The sequence below is a fragment of the Zosterops lateralis genome, assembly GCF_965231275.1.
Source record: "Zosterops lateralis genome assembly, chromosome: 3".
Classification (NCBI taxonomy): domain Eukaryota; kingdom Metazoa; phylum Chordata; class Aves; order Passeriformes; family Zosteropidae; genus Zosterops; species Zosterops lateralis.
The window spans coordinates 58,877,118-58,892,205 of record NC_139764.1 but is presented as its reverse complement, the minus strand read 5'-3'; the positions used below and the strand labels follow the sequence as shown (position 1 = coordinate 58,892,205).

General features: G+C 36.4%; 1 protein-coding gene across 8 annotated transcripts in view; it reads right to left on the bottom strand.

The window, feature by feature from the left end:
- EPB41L2 (erythrocyte membrane protein band 4.1 like 2) overlaps positions 1–15,088 on the bottom strand; it is a 105,402-nt gene that overhangs the window by 11,506 nt on the left and 78,808 nt on the right. Inside the window, exons 13-20 of one of the 8 annotated variants that reach the window (XM_083858015.1) lie at positions 13,068–13,130; positions 10,231–10,377; positions 8,755–8,859; positions 5,859–5,996; positions 4,869–4,922; positions 4,100–4,660; positions 2,129–2,251; positions 1,563–1,661 (exon numbers count right to left, since the gene is read on the bottom strand). In XM_083858015.1, the coding sequence (XP_083714141.1) occupies positions 1,563–1,661; positions 2,129–2,251; positions 4,100–4,660; positions 4,869–4,922; positions 5,859–5,996; positions 8,755–8,859; positions 10,231–10,377; positions 13,068–13,130 (1,290 nt within the window). The remainder of the gene's footprint in view (positions 1–1,562; positions 1,662–2,128; positions 2,252–4,099; positions 4,661–4,868; positions 4,923–5,858; positions 5,997–8,754; positions 8,860–10,230; positions 10,378–13,067; positions 13,131–15,088) is intronic. The other 7 variants (XM_083858008.1, XM_083858013.1, XM_083858010.1 and 4 more) reach the window with 7 other exon arrangements.

Here is a 15,088-nt window from a genome sequence, read left to right as displayed (position 1 = left end):
GATTAAAACACTTTAGCTTATAAAAAAATTCTCACAGAAATAACATTATTTGCCTTTTAAATCAGCCCGTGTATGAGAAAAGAATAACCTACTACTTAAAATACACTGACCATACTAGGGAAGAGCCAAGATGACCCTGTGAAGAACACCATTAGAATATCAAAACCAGTTTGGAAGGTCCCTTTATCAGTAAAGAACAGTTTGCAATGTAAAATAGGAAGTCAGCTTAGAAAACTCAAACAATCTTGTTATTGACTGCTTATCATCAATTCAAAAAAGAGAAGGATCTGCTGCATCATGGTAATTCCAGTAATTTTTCAGTAGAAGACAAGACTGAAACTATTTTCTTTAATTGTTCCTTCCAAGAAGCAAGACTATATGATATCTGAACTTGACAAGAAACTGTGCACTTCCTGTCAAAACTGTGGTTCAATTCACTGCATACAGATTTTTTCCTAAAATGGTGGTGGCTTAATGATTCCAAAAAGGAGCAGGAGTCTGAAAGGGATGTGTTGACTAGTCTTTATAACAAATGCATTTTTAATAGATGCATTTTTAATTCTGAGCTTACAGTATTTCACATGAGTCACTTTCCAACATTGTTCTTCCACTATCATTTTGTGCATATGACTTTCAATCTCCAGAATATTTCAATCTTTAGAAAAAATATCCAGTGAGCAGTGAATTATTGTTCAATTCTGCCTTGTTGTTAAACTTCTGTATCTTCGATGGGGGGAATCCTGAACTCACACTTTATCTCCCTCTTCCATTTTTCTTTACCTGAAACAATGCTTTTTATAATTTTCTTAGAAAAAGATGCTAAGAGTTCAAAGAGGAGTTGAAAACTGTGCTGTTTAGGCATGCCTAAATTAGACAAATATTTAGCAATAAAAATAAAATTTGACAAAAATTAACAATAACAATAATCATGACACTTTGGTAGTTCTAACACTGGCATGAAACATTACACATTTCATGTTTTCCATGAAACAGATATGATGTCCTGTTAACACTGAGTTTTCCTTTCCTTTTCAAGCATGGAATGCAGAGGAAATAATTCAGCACCCAAACAAGCTTGCAGAGTAATCTAACAGAATGATCTGTTTTTAAATACTCCCTAAACCTAGAAGCACGATGATGATCAACACAAAGTCTGGGAAACATTGTTTCAGTTCATCATGGTGCCATTAGCAAGGCTCCCAGGACCTGAGACAAGTTAGTTACATTAGCAAAGATTCTGTAGGATATCAGTGGGTGAGGACAGGACTGAATCTGTAAAATTTCAGTTACTCATTTGTCAAATACTGAACAAGACCTATATGAACTACTGAAAAACCATTTTCCCTCCTTTTGATGTACTATTCCCAGATATTCTTGCTTATTCATTAGGATTTCTTTCTGTTCAGAAAAATTTAACTCTCACACATGCTTGGAATGAATCCCTTTCATTTCAAGTTAGTTTTCCTCAATGAATTAGCAGACATACAAGAAACTTCATGTAAAATTGTGTTTTGAGGGTCCAGTGTCTTTTTTAATTAAAAAAGACATGAAATATATTTTACCTTTGTGATGTGTGTAGTCGTGGTAGTAGAAATGGACTCTGATGTAATTGTCTGTGCGCTCACCAGCACGCCAGTATCACCAACAGCATTGCCATCAACCTATAAGAAAAAAAAGAGAAGTATTGTATAATGGCATTTAAAAACAGGCTAGTTTTCTTACTAAGCACATTCTTTAATTCAGCTAGAACTGAAATCTAACTAGAAGCCATCCAAGTTCACGGAGTCTGGTAAGGCTATTATTGTGGCCCACTCCTGTCGAGAATTCATGCTCACTGCTATGTGTTCCTTTCAGGAGCAATGACATATTTTAATCAAGTTTCCAAAACTGGATTAAAGTGAGGTATACTTTCACAGGCAGCAACAAAGTCTTTATATAGAAAAAGAAGATTAGAACTTCTTTAGTAATATGGTTTTGTAACATTTCACTTACCTATTTCATAGCCAAAGTATAATCTTATCTACTAGGAAAAAATATATATGCTTTTGAAAAGCATTTTTGGACACTATCTACTTTGAGCTACATAACTGGAATAAAAATAAGATTGCAAACAAACCGGTCACCGTACCTGTGAAGATTCATATGTGATAGTTTTAGTTTCTGTTTGAACAATTGGAATTTCTTTAGTTGAGATTTCAGTTCTCTGCGAGGCATCTGAAATGGTTACCATCTCTGTTTTCACTACTGGAGGCTGTGATGCAAGAAATCAACAATCAATTCAAAAGACAGAAGAAGTTTTGTAAAGTGGACCAAGAAAACACAACCAAAAGCTCAAGAAAAGCATAACAGTAAGATAAGTATTTGACTGACTTCCCATACAAAAAGCATGCAATAAATAAGCAAAATGAAATGAAGATTAATACATCAGCCCTCTAGGATATCCATAACATTGTAAGAAAATTTCATCTCCTAATAACCTCATCAAAGTTCAGTGTTTCAGCCAACAATACATACCAAAGAGCAACTGCTAAAACAAAGCTACAACACGTACTGAAAATATGTAAAAGCATCACTATGAAAAAAATAAAAATCTTAGTTTTTAGAAAGAAATTGACAGATCAGACAGAAACTTTGTATTAGAACTAATCTGGAAAAAATATCTATCACTCCTCAGTCTGCAAATCAGGACTAGAAATTGCATAAGAGTTTAACTTTTTAATATGTATTACTACTGGAAAAGAAAAATTTTTGAAAACTGGATTTTAAGCAGTCTAAATTTTTCTGTAAGTCAATGATTTCTTTTCACAAAGATTCTAAAAAAATACTTCAACAATTTAGAGTAAAATAGTGGTGTTGTCTGCAATATCACAAACAAAGCAATTAACTTGGAGTCTGTAAGCTAGTGAACCCATTACTTATCTTATTGGAGTAGATTTTCATTAAATTTAAGAACTAAAGCTTTTTGATATTTTTCTAGATGCATCAGCTGCTATGGTATATTGATTTTGAATACGCATAGGATAAAATCCCAGGAAAAAACTCAAACACCCTTTCATGCTACAACACACAGCAACCCCTCTTCCCCTTTCTCCAAACTATCTATGCTTCTAAGAAGCGTGGGTACTTGTAAATTTTGAAAGTCTAATAAACTACTTCTTTCATGCTGTTAATCAGAACAGTTGTGTATGCAAAAGACAAGAAAAGAAAGAATATGAGTTGTTTCAATTAAAAAGTGAAGAAAAAAATTTTGCCACTATTACATGAACAAGCAGGTAGAGAACTACAAAAAACTCACTGAACTGGTGAAAAACTCAGCAGAAGATCATGACAAATTTACAAAGATATGCATGCTTGCCTTTCATTTTTTCCCTTTCTTCTTTATCATTTACCCAGTAATAAACTCTTCAACCTTGTTTGACTTAAAACAACTGGCTGTGACAGGAACCCATGCATGCTTCCTAAGTATCTACTAGATGTGCACTAGAAGACTTCATGAAAACATTGTGATATGAGCCTCACCACTTAACAGTGCAGTGCTCTCACCTATGCCATTTCTAGCCATACATATTCTAACCTAAAAATCTGTAATGTTTTATTGAAGGACGGAAAAAAAAGCAAGAAAAGCAGTGATTGAGTACGAGGAAAAAAGGAACAAAAATTTGTGACAGGTGCTTTCTAATTTCAACTTGCAATAGTTTTCCAGTCACAATTACATGTCATGGACTTGTCAAAAACAGTTGACAAATAGACAAGACAAGACTTAAAACACTGGAAACATGTAAATAATCAATACACATTATGTATGTGCATATAAAATATGGAGGAGATTTAAAAAAAAAAAAAAAAAAAAAAAAGAGATCTCAGTCTTCGGAAGGTTTGCCTTTACTGGTGATTTTCACTCAGTTCTAGCAAAAAGTCAGAAACCATAACTGAAGGAGACAGAATTTCACTGCTCATCCATGGTTTCCCCTTCCAAATGATCTGAATCTTGTTGGATGCCAGAAGATGTGGAGGAATAGGAGAAGAAGAAAGGCAGGTATATTTTCACCCCAAGAAATATTTCTGCTTAATCTAGTTGTCATACTGTTCTACCATTTACCTCAGAACAACAAATTAATTGTGGTGCAACATCAATGTCAACATGAGACACATCTCCATTGAGTTTCAGTTGTTCCTCCTCTTTTTCTTCACCTAAATCTTGCTTAATTTGCTCTGACAAATTCTTCTCTTCTGTAGCTACAGTAACTGTATTTTCCTGGACCAAATCTTCAGCTGTAACTTGTGTGTGCTCAACTGGTACATTTAGATTACTGCCTTCTGGTATGGCTTCCACATGCTGCATATTTTCTTCATGTTCTTTCCTTTTCATGTCTTCCTCTTCTTCCTGTTCTTCCCTGATGACTTCCTCAATTGCCCTATGATGTGGCTGGTATTCTCCCATCTCTTCATCCTCACTCTCACTACTACTGCTGCTGCTGCTACTATCTGATGGCAATGATGAAGAGTCTTTTTTTGACACGTGCTCCACCTTACATGTCTCCCCAGCATCAGTGGCAACTTGCATTTTCCCTTTGTTGGTTTCGTCTACGACTAGTGCTTCTTCTATCCCAAACTCTGCCTGCTTCTTCTCCTCCACTATGTCCAGAGTCTCATGTGAACTCTGCACAAAAAACATGGATGAGGATAAACAAAAGTAGAGTATATGAATAAATTAAAATGATGAAAATAAAATCAGCTGATAGCTGGTTCATGTCATATGGAAGACAAAAGATGGCTGTGATGGTTAACTGAAAAAAGAAGGAAGGAAAGAATGAAGATGGATTGGAAGAGTTAGAGCCAAATTTAACCATGGAAAAAATCTGCAGAACCTTATCAGCATCGCTGACTCCAGTACAAGGCCCTTCTGCTCTGGAATCATGTCTCTGTGAAACAAAAAGCAATCAGAGGATAAAAATCAATGCATAACCCTTTTCAACAGTGCAACATCCTCCAAGCAAGCTTTTAAGAACGTATACACATGATACTAGAGAGATGCTAAATATTCACTGCAAGATGCTACTTGCCTTACACTTCATTGAATTATTAGATCAAAAATAGATAAGAATTATGAAAATTATTATTGGTGTAAGAATTGAATTATGAAAGCCTGAAAATAAAAAAGCATGAATATACAAGCCAGTGATGCTACTGAGGCAGTTATTTCTCTCAGTTAAGTAATTAATTAAGAATAAATAATATTAAACAAAAGTAAACAGAAAAAATAATGCTCTACTACCAGTTTGCCATGATTTTAAAAATAGTACAAAAAGCATTATTGCAGTGTTGAATTAGTTGCTTGTCTTTGGTCTGTTACTTTATGCAACTTAAGAGATAATAAGAGGAAGACTGCTTAGGGTAGTATGTTGTCAGAACAGCAATACATGATTACCAAGATCCTATAAGAATTCAGTCTGGAGCCAAAAGGATGATAATAAAGCAGCTGTATTAGTATTTGTTCCATAACAAAACAATGACGGCTATCTGAAAGCCTGCAGCAAAGGCTGTCAGGTTTTTTAAAATCAAACATACTTTTAGTGAACAGTCTGCAGCAAAACTAAGAGCGCAAAAGAAAAGAACACAAAAATGAACACACCATCTGTGACTTAATCCTGGCTTTTATCGCTGTTCACCTAGCGCGGCACCTCCCTGTTTCTGGCGTGCTGCAGATGCGGAGTTATGCTCCGAGGCAGGCACGCCGCTCTAAGGCAGACCGGGACGTACGGGAGCAGCCCGGACCTGTCGCTGTCCCTATCCCTGTCCCTGTCCCGGCGGGATCCGCCCCGTCCCCGGCGGGCCCCGAACCCGCGGTCGAGCAGCACCTGCGGCCCCGGCGCGGCCGTCTGCTCCCCCGCAGCGCCCTCTGCTGGCCCCGGGCTGGCGGCGGCGAAGGGCCCGCTGGTGCCGGCGCACAAGCGCTCCTTACTAAACAAAATGGAGGTAATCTCCTCTTCCAGGCTCTAGACGGGTCAGAGAAGGGAAAGGAAAGAATTAGACAGCGGCGGACGGAGCGGCAGCCACCTACAATGGGAGAGGTGTGGCAAGAGAGAGACGTGACAAAGGCAGGAGCGGGGCACGGACAGGGGGACACCTGTGCCCGCACCGAGCACAGCACACCGTGCGGACAGGACACAGCGACACTTACACAGACACACTTACTTACACACCGACTTCCCGAACAGCACCCTTTATTTAGCTGGTAGCGCCGTATTTACTACTGGGAAATTTTTTTTCCCTTTAAAAATCCGTTTTTGACACTTTCTGAAGCCCAGCTGGATCAGAGCTCAAGGGCTGTCAGATGTATTGACTTAGAATACATACCCACAGTGCTGAAACGTTAAAATAGTTCTTATTTGTAATAATAAATTATATATATATATATACACACACACATATATATATATGTATTTAAAATACTTAAATATCGTGAGCAAATTCATGTTGATTTAAAATCTGTATTAAAAAAGCCTTTCCCATTTTAGTGGGCAAACTTGTATTTTTCAAACATACATAAAAGGTGACACATTGCTTTAAAGCATAACTTATGTTCATAACTTTCCAAGTTTAGTTAACCATACAGATTTATGATACAGAAAATAGGGCTCTAAATCTCTATGTTTAAGCAAACTTTGAAAGTTCATGTGGGTACAAGCCTCTGAAAAGGCTACAATTCTTTATCCCAGATTTCATTCCACAAGCTCTGGTAAGAAGTTAGAAGCAAAAGTGGTTAAAATCAAAAGGCAACAATGTACAAATACAAAACACGGACATAACAGACATGTTGAGGACATTCCATGAGCTACATTTGAGCCTTCCCGAGGGGAATACAGGGAATCACTCATGCCAGCAGCAGCAGGCGGAGGAAAGGCGAGGTGCCGCGCACACACAACTGCGGCCCTGGGGAACAACCGTGTCAGCAGTGATGGACAGTATGAACTGACAGAGCTTACACCATGCTACTGTAAGGACACTACAATGCATATGGCATGCAGAAGAACAGAGAAGGAAAAAGAAAAAGAATCCCTAACTTGATTTTTTTTGGGTTTTTTTCCCCCCTACACTAAAATTCGAAGTTTATTTCAATGATGGCTAAAAGAGTTAACAGGAATACAAGTTATTAAATGTCTTCATGCAACATTGAATATCCATTAGGACAATGTGTTCCTTACCCCTACTTTCTTTCCCTAGTTTACTCCACCCAAGAAACATTAATCTATTAACAGATTACAACAAAAGGCAAAAATGTTCATGATCCTTTCATAGTACTCTGGTACCTTGTTTTCTGCTCAAAGCAGGGAGAAAAAAAAAAAGGCAGGAGAAAACCAAACCCTTTATGTGGTAGGTGGTCAGACTGTGTACATCTCTCTCTATCCCTGCTCTCCCTTACATATATATAATTAGACAGGCACATACCACCCATCTTTTAGCATTTTCCCCACCTTCAAATTTTTGGGTCTTCCAGTCTTTTAAAACAAAAACCCCAGCCATGCAATTCATTTGATAATGCAACCCCTGTTCCCTGGAGCATTTAGTTAAAAGGGATTAAATATATAGATAGAATTCATCAATTTTCTATCAGCCTGTATTTAAATTCCTGGCAAATTCTTTTGGTACACGGTCATACACTCTAACATTGTTTAGAAATACTGTTTACAAGCTGTGGGGGATGAGTTAAAGAAAAAAAAATATTATGGGTATCCATAAAATAAAAATATTTCCCCTATGTGCAACATATGTATCAACGTGTCAGTTTTTGTTTAATTAAGTCACAGATGCTGTGCACTTGCAAGAGTATGGTGGATCTAGAAGTATAGTGACACAAATGAGATGTACCCAAAATAACATTTTCTAGGACACAGAAAATTATTTGTAAGCGTTTTCACTGAAGCAAAAGAAGAAAAAGAATATTAGCAGTGGTATCCCTGCTTTATTCTCGTCTATTATTCAGCTATCCTAAAGGACAGGCAAGGATCAACAGGCATCCCTCAACAAATAATTCAGGATGGAAAGACAGTTCCCCAAACATCATATTTATATATGTTATATATGAAATAGGACTGCCAGCTTCACATTAACCTAATAGACCAAAAGTGATGTAAAAAAGCATCATCACAATTGCCACTCATCATCACTACCACACTGCTGCTAGTCCCACTGGTTAGAGTGCTTTTCATCGCATAGATGTTATTAGGGACAAAACCTCCCTCTTTTCCTTAATGAAAAGAGAGGTACAGAAGTGCAGAGGTATTCAGAACAGGTTGCTTTTGAAATTAAGCTGCTTACACAGCATTATTGATTTGAACACACAAAGCAAAAGTTCTTGTGTGAAGTGTCAAAAAACTCCAAGCAATTATTTCCTTAGAATGAAAATATGTTTTGCTGTCATCCTAGTTACATCAAATACAGTAATTTTCCAGTGAAAAACTGGGTTTCTTTTCAGTGGCCATTCAGAACTTCATGGTTATTTTGATGTTTAAGCAAAACATTGCTGGCATTCATAAAAATGTGTATCTATAAACATACACTCATAGAGATCCTGGTTTACAACTCAACATTCTCTTTTCAGTATTGCCTTTAAAAAATTATTTCCATGAAGGAACAAAAAAAAAAAAAAAAAAAAAAAAAAAAAAAAAAAAAAAAAAAAGAAAGAAGTGCCCAAGCCACCAAGCTAGCCCAAAGCAGATACAGCGAAAAAGCAGCAGGTTTCAGGGCAGCCACCTTATCGGTTTCCTCTGGTTTTGCTCCTGCAATCCATGGCATTGCAATCCATTGTTTCTCCTTCCCAGGCAGTGTTTTCACTTGGAAAATGTGGTCTCCTTTTTTCTATTTGGTTTTCATTTTATAAAACCAGTGTAAATCAACAAGCAATGAGACAGACATTCACTATACATAAACATAAAACCAAATCATCTGGAAGTGACAGAACATACTAGATGAGCAAAAAACCCCAAACCAAACCACCAGATATAAAATAACTTGCAGGGGCCTCAAATTCAAGAGAAAGAAATCAACACAGAAAATACACACAACCACTTAATAAAAACGATGTTACACTTTTACATAAATGTCTCGTTCAACCAAAAATATATTTATAGCTATTAAATGAATCACTGTGTCATGAATGTTTGAAAATATGACCAACATTTGTACCTGTGCATATACCACTGTACACATAAATATTAAAGTACTACTCAGAAATTTGAGGAATTTCTTGGCAGTAACCACAAATTAACAAAATAAAGAAGTGATGCATAGTTAGTTGCTCTGTTCTCTGTATGCACATATTCAAAGTTCAGACTGTTTACAGATCTTAATGAAATAATGTCCTATTATCAAAAATAGTTTTGTAGCATCAGGTCTGCTTAATTGAATGCTCACCTTTATGTGGACTAAAAGAAAGCTGAAGAATTTAAGTGGATAGGACAACAATACATTTAAGGAAGGAAGGGTGAGAACCATGGTGATAGACAAGGACAACAACACAACAAACTGATTGCTTTAAAAAACTGACTTACTCATCTACTGTATGAAAGAAACAGCTAATAACCGAATAGAACTGAAAGTTTCACAACAGCGTGAGAAATTGGGATAGGTTTCTTGCTACAGGCATTGAGGGTGAAATTTGTAGAAGACTGTATTCTATACTGCTGATTCAAGGTTCAGTCAGAAAGAAGAGGTAGAGAGAAGTAGATAAATTCATTTTACGGACTTTTAAAGATTAAGATAAGTAGATTTTAACAACTGCATTAAATATATCCTGAATTCAACACAGTAAATAATCTGATCACATAAAGTCCTTCTGAAACAAAACCCAGACTGTGTATTTATGCACAAGCTGTCTATGAAGAGATAAAGATATAGAAAAGGAAGGAAAAGTTGTACTGTCGTGAAAAATTCTCTCTATCGATCTGCGTATCAATCTGAGTGAAATTTAAGATATCCTTAACATACAGGAAAAAGCTGCCATCACTTCCATTTTCTTCTAATTCAGTTGTTCATGTAGAAGAATAAAATTCCACCCACTATTTAAAGTCAGGCCCAATAGTAATGGTAAAAAAAAGTTAATGTATACTTAGTATAAACAAATATTATATCAGACAAATAAAGTGTTAACCTGAAGGACGAACTGCATTTGCTGTATGACATAGATGGTTGTATGGAAAGGCATGCAGACAGGTGTGGGCAGTGACATACCCCTTGTGTCTGTAGGGACAGAGGTGTGATACGCCGCTTTTCCCACTCATTTGGGCGTGGTTCGGGTGTGGATTCCATGAAATTGCGCTTGAGCTCACTAATGCTAGCCTGGTGTTTCAGTAAGTCGTCCTGGGTCTTATCCAGGTCCTAGCAACCCACAACATAAAACAAAGTAGGACAAAACACAACAACAAAAGCAAACTTAACTGGAAAAAAAATAAAAGAAATAGAAGCAACCAAACCAAGAAAAGTGCCTTGTGTCTGAAATGGTGACCTTCTTTGTAGTGCCTCAAAATGAAAATGTTTAAGGCTACAATGGACCAAGATTTTCTGGTTTTGTTTTTGTAGTGAAGGTCTTACTCATACACTGTTTCTTCTATATTTTAAAGCAAAGGAAAATAATGCTTTACATGGTTATTTAGCAAAGAGCTACTTTGAAACAACAATAATTTCCAGAAGCTTTGCTTTCACCTAAAATTTGTAAGCACAGAAGCAAATATTTCAGGATACTGCACAGCAAACATAACTGAAGGTAGCTGTTAGAAAGAATAGTTCAACCCAAGGAGCATAAAAATGCATCTTTCTTGATATTACAAGCTCCATGAAAAATACTTACATCTGTGAACACAGTACTACAAGGCCAAATATACAAGCAACCAACACCTGCTTAGCTTCAGAGGGACAACTCGTTGCAGGCTTAAACTTACTGGAAGAAACAGATTTAAAGACTTTAAACCTGCTATCTGCCAATTCAACTTTTAAGAATGTAACAGCAAGACAGACAAGTTTTTGTGCAGGCCAGTACCAAAAAAATGATCTAAATTACACATCCACAGATCAATGCCAAAGGGGACACCACAGTGCGAATGCCAAATTAGATTTTGTCATGACCATTGAGCCCAAACTGCAGCACCTTGGATCAAATAACTACAAGGTATTATTTCACTTTGTACCAGCTACAGGGCAGAGGTTCAGGAGCTATGCCAAAAAGTAACTGCTCTAGCAACCAGGCAGAAATATATATGCTTCGCTTTCTTGAGAATTCATTGTCTTCTAAATACAATGGCTGGGATTTGGTGGGAAAAGCAGATTTCATCCTGCCTTCACAATTTGTCCTTTTACCAGCATTCCAGGTCTCAAGAAAAGCCCATGTTGCTTATGGTTACTCTAAAACAAGAATATTTTTTCAGTCGTATTCTATAGTTATATTCAAGTTTAAGCCTCGGATCCATTTTTAGTAAAGAACTAGAAGACTGAAGATTGAAATGAAATATTATCAATGCAGACCTAATTATTAAGGAAGTATTGTCAAAAGAATGTAATCAGAAATAATTATGTAGGCAAAGAATCTAGATTTTTTACAAAGATTTTAAACACTTTTTAGCAGAATGTTCTGAAATCTACCATTTAGATTTTTATTGTCAGTGATCTCAATGCAAAGATGTTTCACATTAAATCATGAAAAACCCACAAACCAAACTCATTAGTTTCTAATTTCTTTTCACTTGAGCCCCAGTAAGGGTTTGGTGCCACACATCTATTTCCTAACCTTGTGGATAATCCTGCATGCATTTTGAACATTTGAACCTCTCTCCTTTTGGCAACTCAGTAGGTTTATATTGTCACAGGACCGCTTTTCATTCAGGACTAACAAATGAGACACTAAATATGTCCCCCTAAAGTTTGTCTTTCCTGAGCGAAGTAAAATCTTATGCCGAAGGCATTCTTTATATGACTGAAGCTTGTAACAATCCTGTCATTATTTTAAGACCTGTCTTGGCTTGACACAAGGCACATTTCTTGGACTTGATCAAAGCACAGTTATGCAATGCACACTTTCAGTGCTTCAGTAAGTTAAACACAAGCAAAGTTTCAATAGTGATCAAAAGCTGCAAAAAGCCATAAAATATTAGTTGGGTTACTGCGATCCACACATCTCCTTATTACTGAACAAAACAAATGATTTTTAAAAAACCTGGTTTTGTGACAAAGGGAATTATTTATAGCCCCATCTGGATGAATAAAATAAAGACAGCAGTAGGATTTTTTAAAACATCTTCAGTTATTAGGTTATTAACTACAAGTTAAATGATACTGACAACTACAGACAGTCTCTAACAAAATAGTTGAGATTGCTAATCTATATGAAAATTCTTATAATAAAAATCTCTACTTCAGTGACATTGCACTACACATGAACATAATATTCAAAGCTCTTTGCTGTTGCTCATCTGCAATGAAAACCAACCCTCGAGAAGCAAAATTTACTTCCACTTGAAAAGGAAAAAATAAAGCAAATATTTCAGAAGATATCCAAACATTCCTTTGAATATCTGATCCTTGCATCATTTCCCAATGTTCCTAAAACCAGTGTCAGAAGCAGAATTAGTTTTTTATACTTCTACTGCTTGCCCCTTACTAACTCAATTTATTCAGCTAATGTATTTGAAGAAGGTTGATTAAACTGGAAAAAGCTGGAAACTCAACAGAAGATGCAAACATTGAGGTGCAATGTACAAAAAACCATTTAGAATTATGACTTGCACCCATGTCTCTGCTCTATTTAAATAGGGCTGTTATTCCCAGTTGCCACCTTGAAAACATTTAGCAAAAATAAACAAATTGACATTCAAAGTTTAAGCTGAGGGTTGTTTATGGGTATTTTGCATTTTTCTTTTAAACTCAGAAACTAGAATGCTAACATGCAACATTTCCAAGCTGGTTTTCCCCATGCACTTCATGCAGCGTGTCCATAACAGCCTGCAGGTGACCTCCCATCCCATGCAGCCTGGCAGCCCGTGAGAATGGAGAGTACTTGTTGTACATTACATACAAACCTCCAACATTAAATTGCTATGTCTGACATAAATATTTTCCCCGTCTACTCTCAAGGAACTGATCTGTGAAATTGAGCCACATAAACAAAACAAAAACAAAACAAAACATAAGGAACATAAAATGGACCAGCAAGTAAATAAAAAAGGACCCTTACAATCAGACACCTAAATAAAGGAAATAAAATGGTGAAGCGAAAAGGCACTATTCAGACAGAACCCACAGAAAATTTAGGGTGCTAACAAGACAGGCAGCCACAGCCAGGTTCAATTGTAAAATAACAACCAAGCACCTTCTGCTGTGCTTTCTCCTCTTCGTATTCCACCTGCGTGAGCACACGACAAATCATCAAGAAAAGGAAGTGTTAACATTGGCTTACAGACTAGCACAGAAGCTTCATCTCTTTGTAAATGCTGCAAAGTGTGCTGGATTTTACAGACCTTTACTTTTTCGGCCCCAGATGGCGAAATTAAGCGACTTGGGTCTTCTTGCACCTACATTGTTGTAGAATGGCTGAAGTAATTTTGGCATAAGTGGCATGAAAAATGGAAGTTTCACACTGTGTCCCTTTCTTGTTGCACTTTTTTATTGTTTCCCAGGTGAAAATTTAAGAATGAGTAACAAAGAAAAATGATATGCATAATTTCTATGGTGACTTAAATTCTGCAACAAATTGATGAGAAAATGGAATCTAATCCAGGAGTTCTTTAGGGAAAAGCATTTGGGGTTCAAGTCACACACTTAAAACACTGTATTTACAAACTTTAGGAATAGGAACAAACTTAAATTTTAGGAATGTTGTTGTCTTGGGATGAACTATTTACAAACTCACCCCTTGTTAAGTGAATATTCTTAAACTGCAATTCATTCTGTTGGTAATTTTCTGTAGCTAATCTTCATATCTCATCTCCAAGTATTGTGAATGCCTTAAGGAACAGCATTGTTTAAAAAGTGAACCACTTCCCGGTTTTCTTTCCACAAGTACAAATATCAACTGGTAATCTTAGGAAAAGATGCATTTAGAAGTCAACAATGTGCAAGTCCATAAATTTGAAGAGAGATTTTTACTGCTCATACTCTTGCATTTTGGATTCTGTGTGAAAGACGTGGTACATATAACATTTTTATTAATTTCTGACCTATCTGGGCTTCTATTTTCTGTAACTACACTACAAATTACTGATTGAATTAGGCTACAGAAAAAGTGAGAAAATCTTAAAGTCATGTTTTTCATTATTTTATACTTAGACTGGTATTATAATGACATCATGCCATATTTAGCATGTCTTTAATATCTACATCGGTTTAGCAAACTTTGTTAAATGTAACATTAAATAGATTCCCCCCCCGCTATTTTGATTCTATAATAATTGGCTTAATATTTTCTTTGAGGATCAAAATAGAAGTTCTTTTTGTAGTGGTATTGCTGTAACATGTGTCGCAGACATAAGGAAAGGAGGCAGTCTGTCAGCCACTCTAGATGATCAGAGCAACATACTGGTGTGACTGAGGCTTGTGTACATTTTAGCAATGTATTCCAAAGAATGCTCAGACTTCAGTGATACAATCTGACATAACCTGCAATCCCAGCTAATGAATGAAATCAGTCTCAACTGCTGCTAGAGATTAATCAAAGCATGTAAAAAAAGAAAGTGCCTTGGACAGACTCAGCTTTGCACACACCCTTGTAAAGCTAAAACATCTGCAATCTGGAATAGCAACACACTGATTTTAAAGTATTTGCAATTTTCTGAATTTAGATTTTAGGAATTTCATTTTTCAGGTCTAAACAGAACTTCAGAGATGTGCATTCCAGTCAATGCATGCAGGAGACAGGCATTTTAAAACCAATTGACAGTGCAAATAGAACTTGCAAATAGTATCAAATAACATATCTATTGTTACACAGAGCACTTTCATTATTCAGATTCATATGCTTGTTAACATTTTGAACTACAGTGCAAGACCACCTGCAGCTCAGTATCTGCAGATTTCAATGAGATTATGCATGCTGTAGGAAATT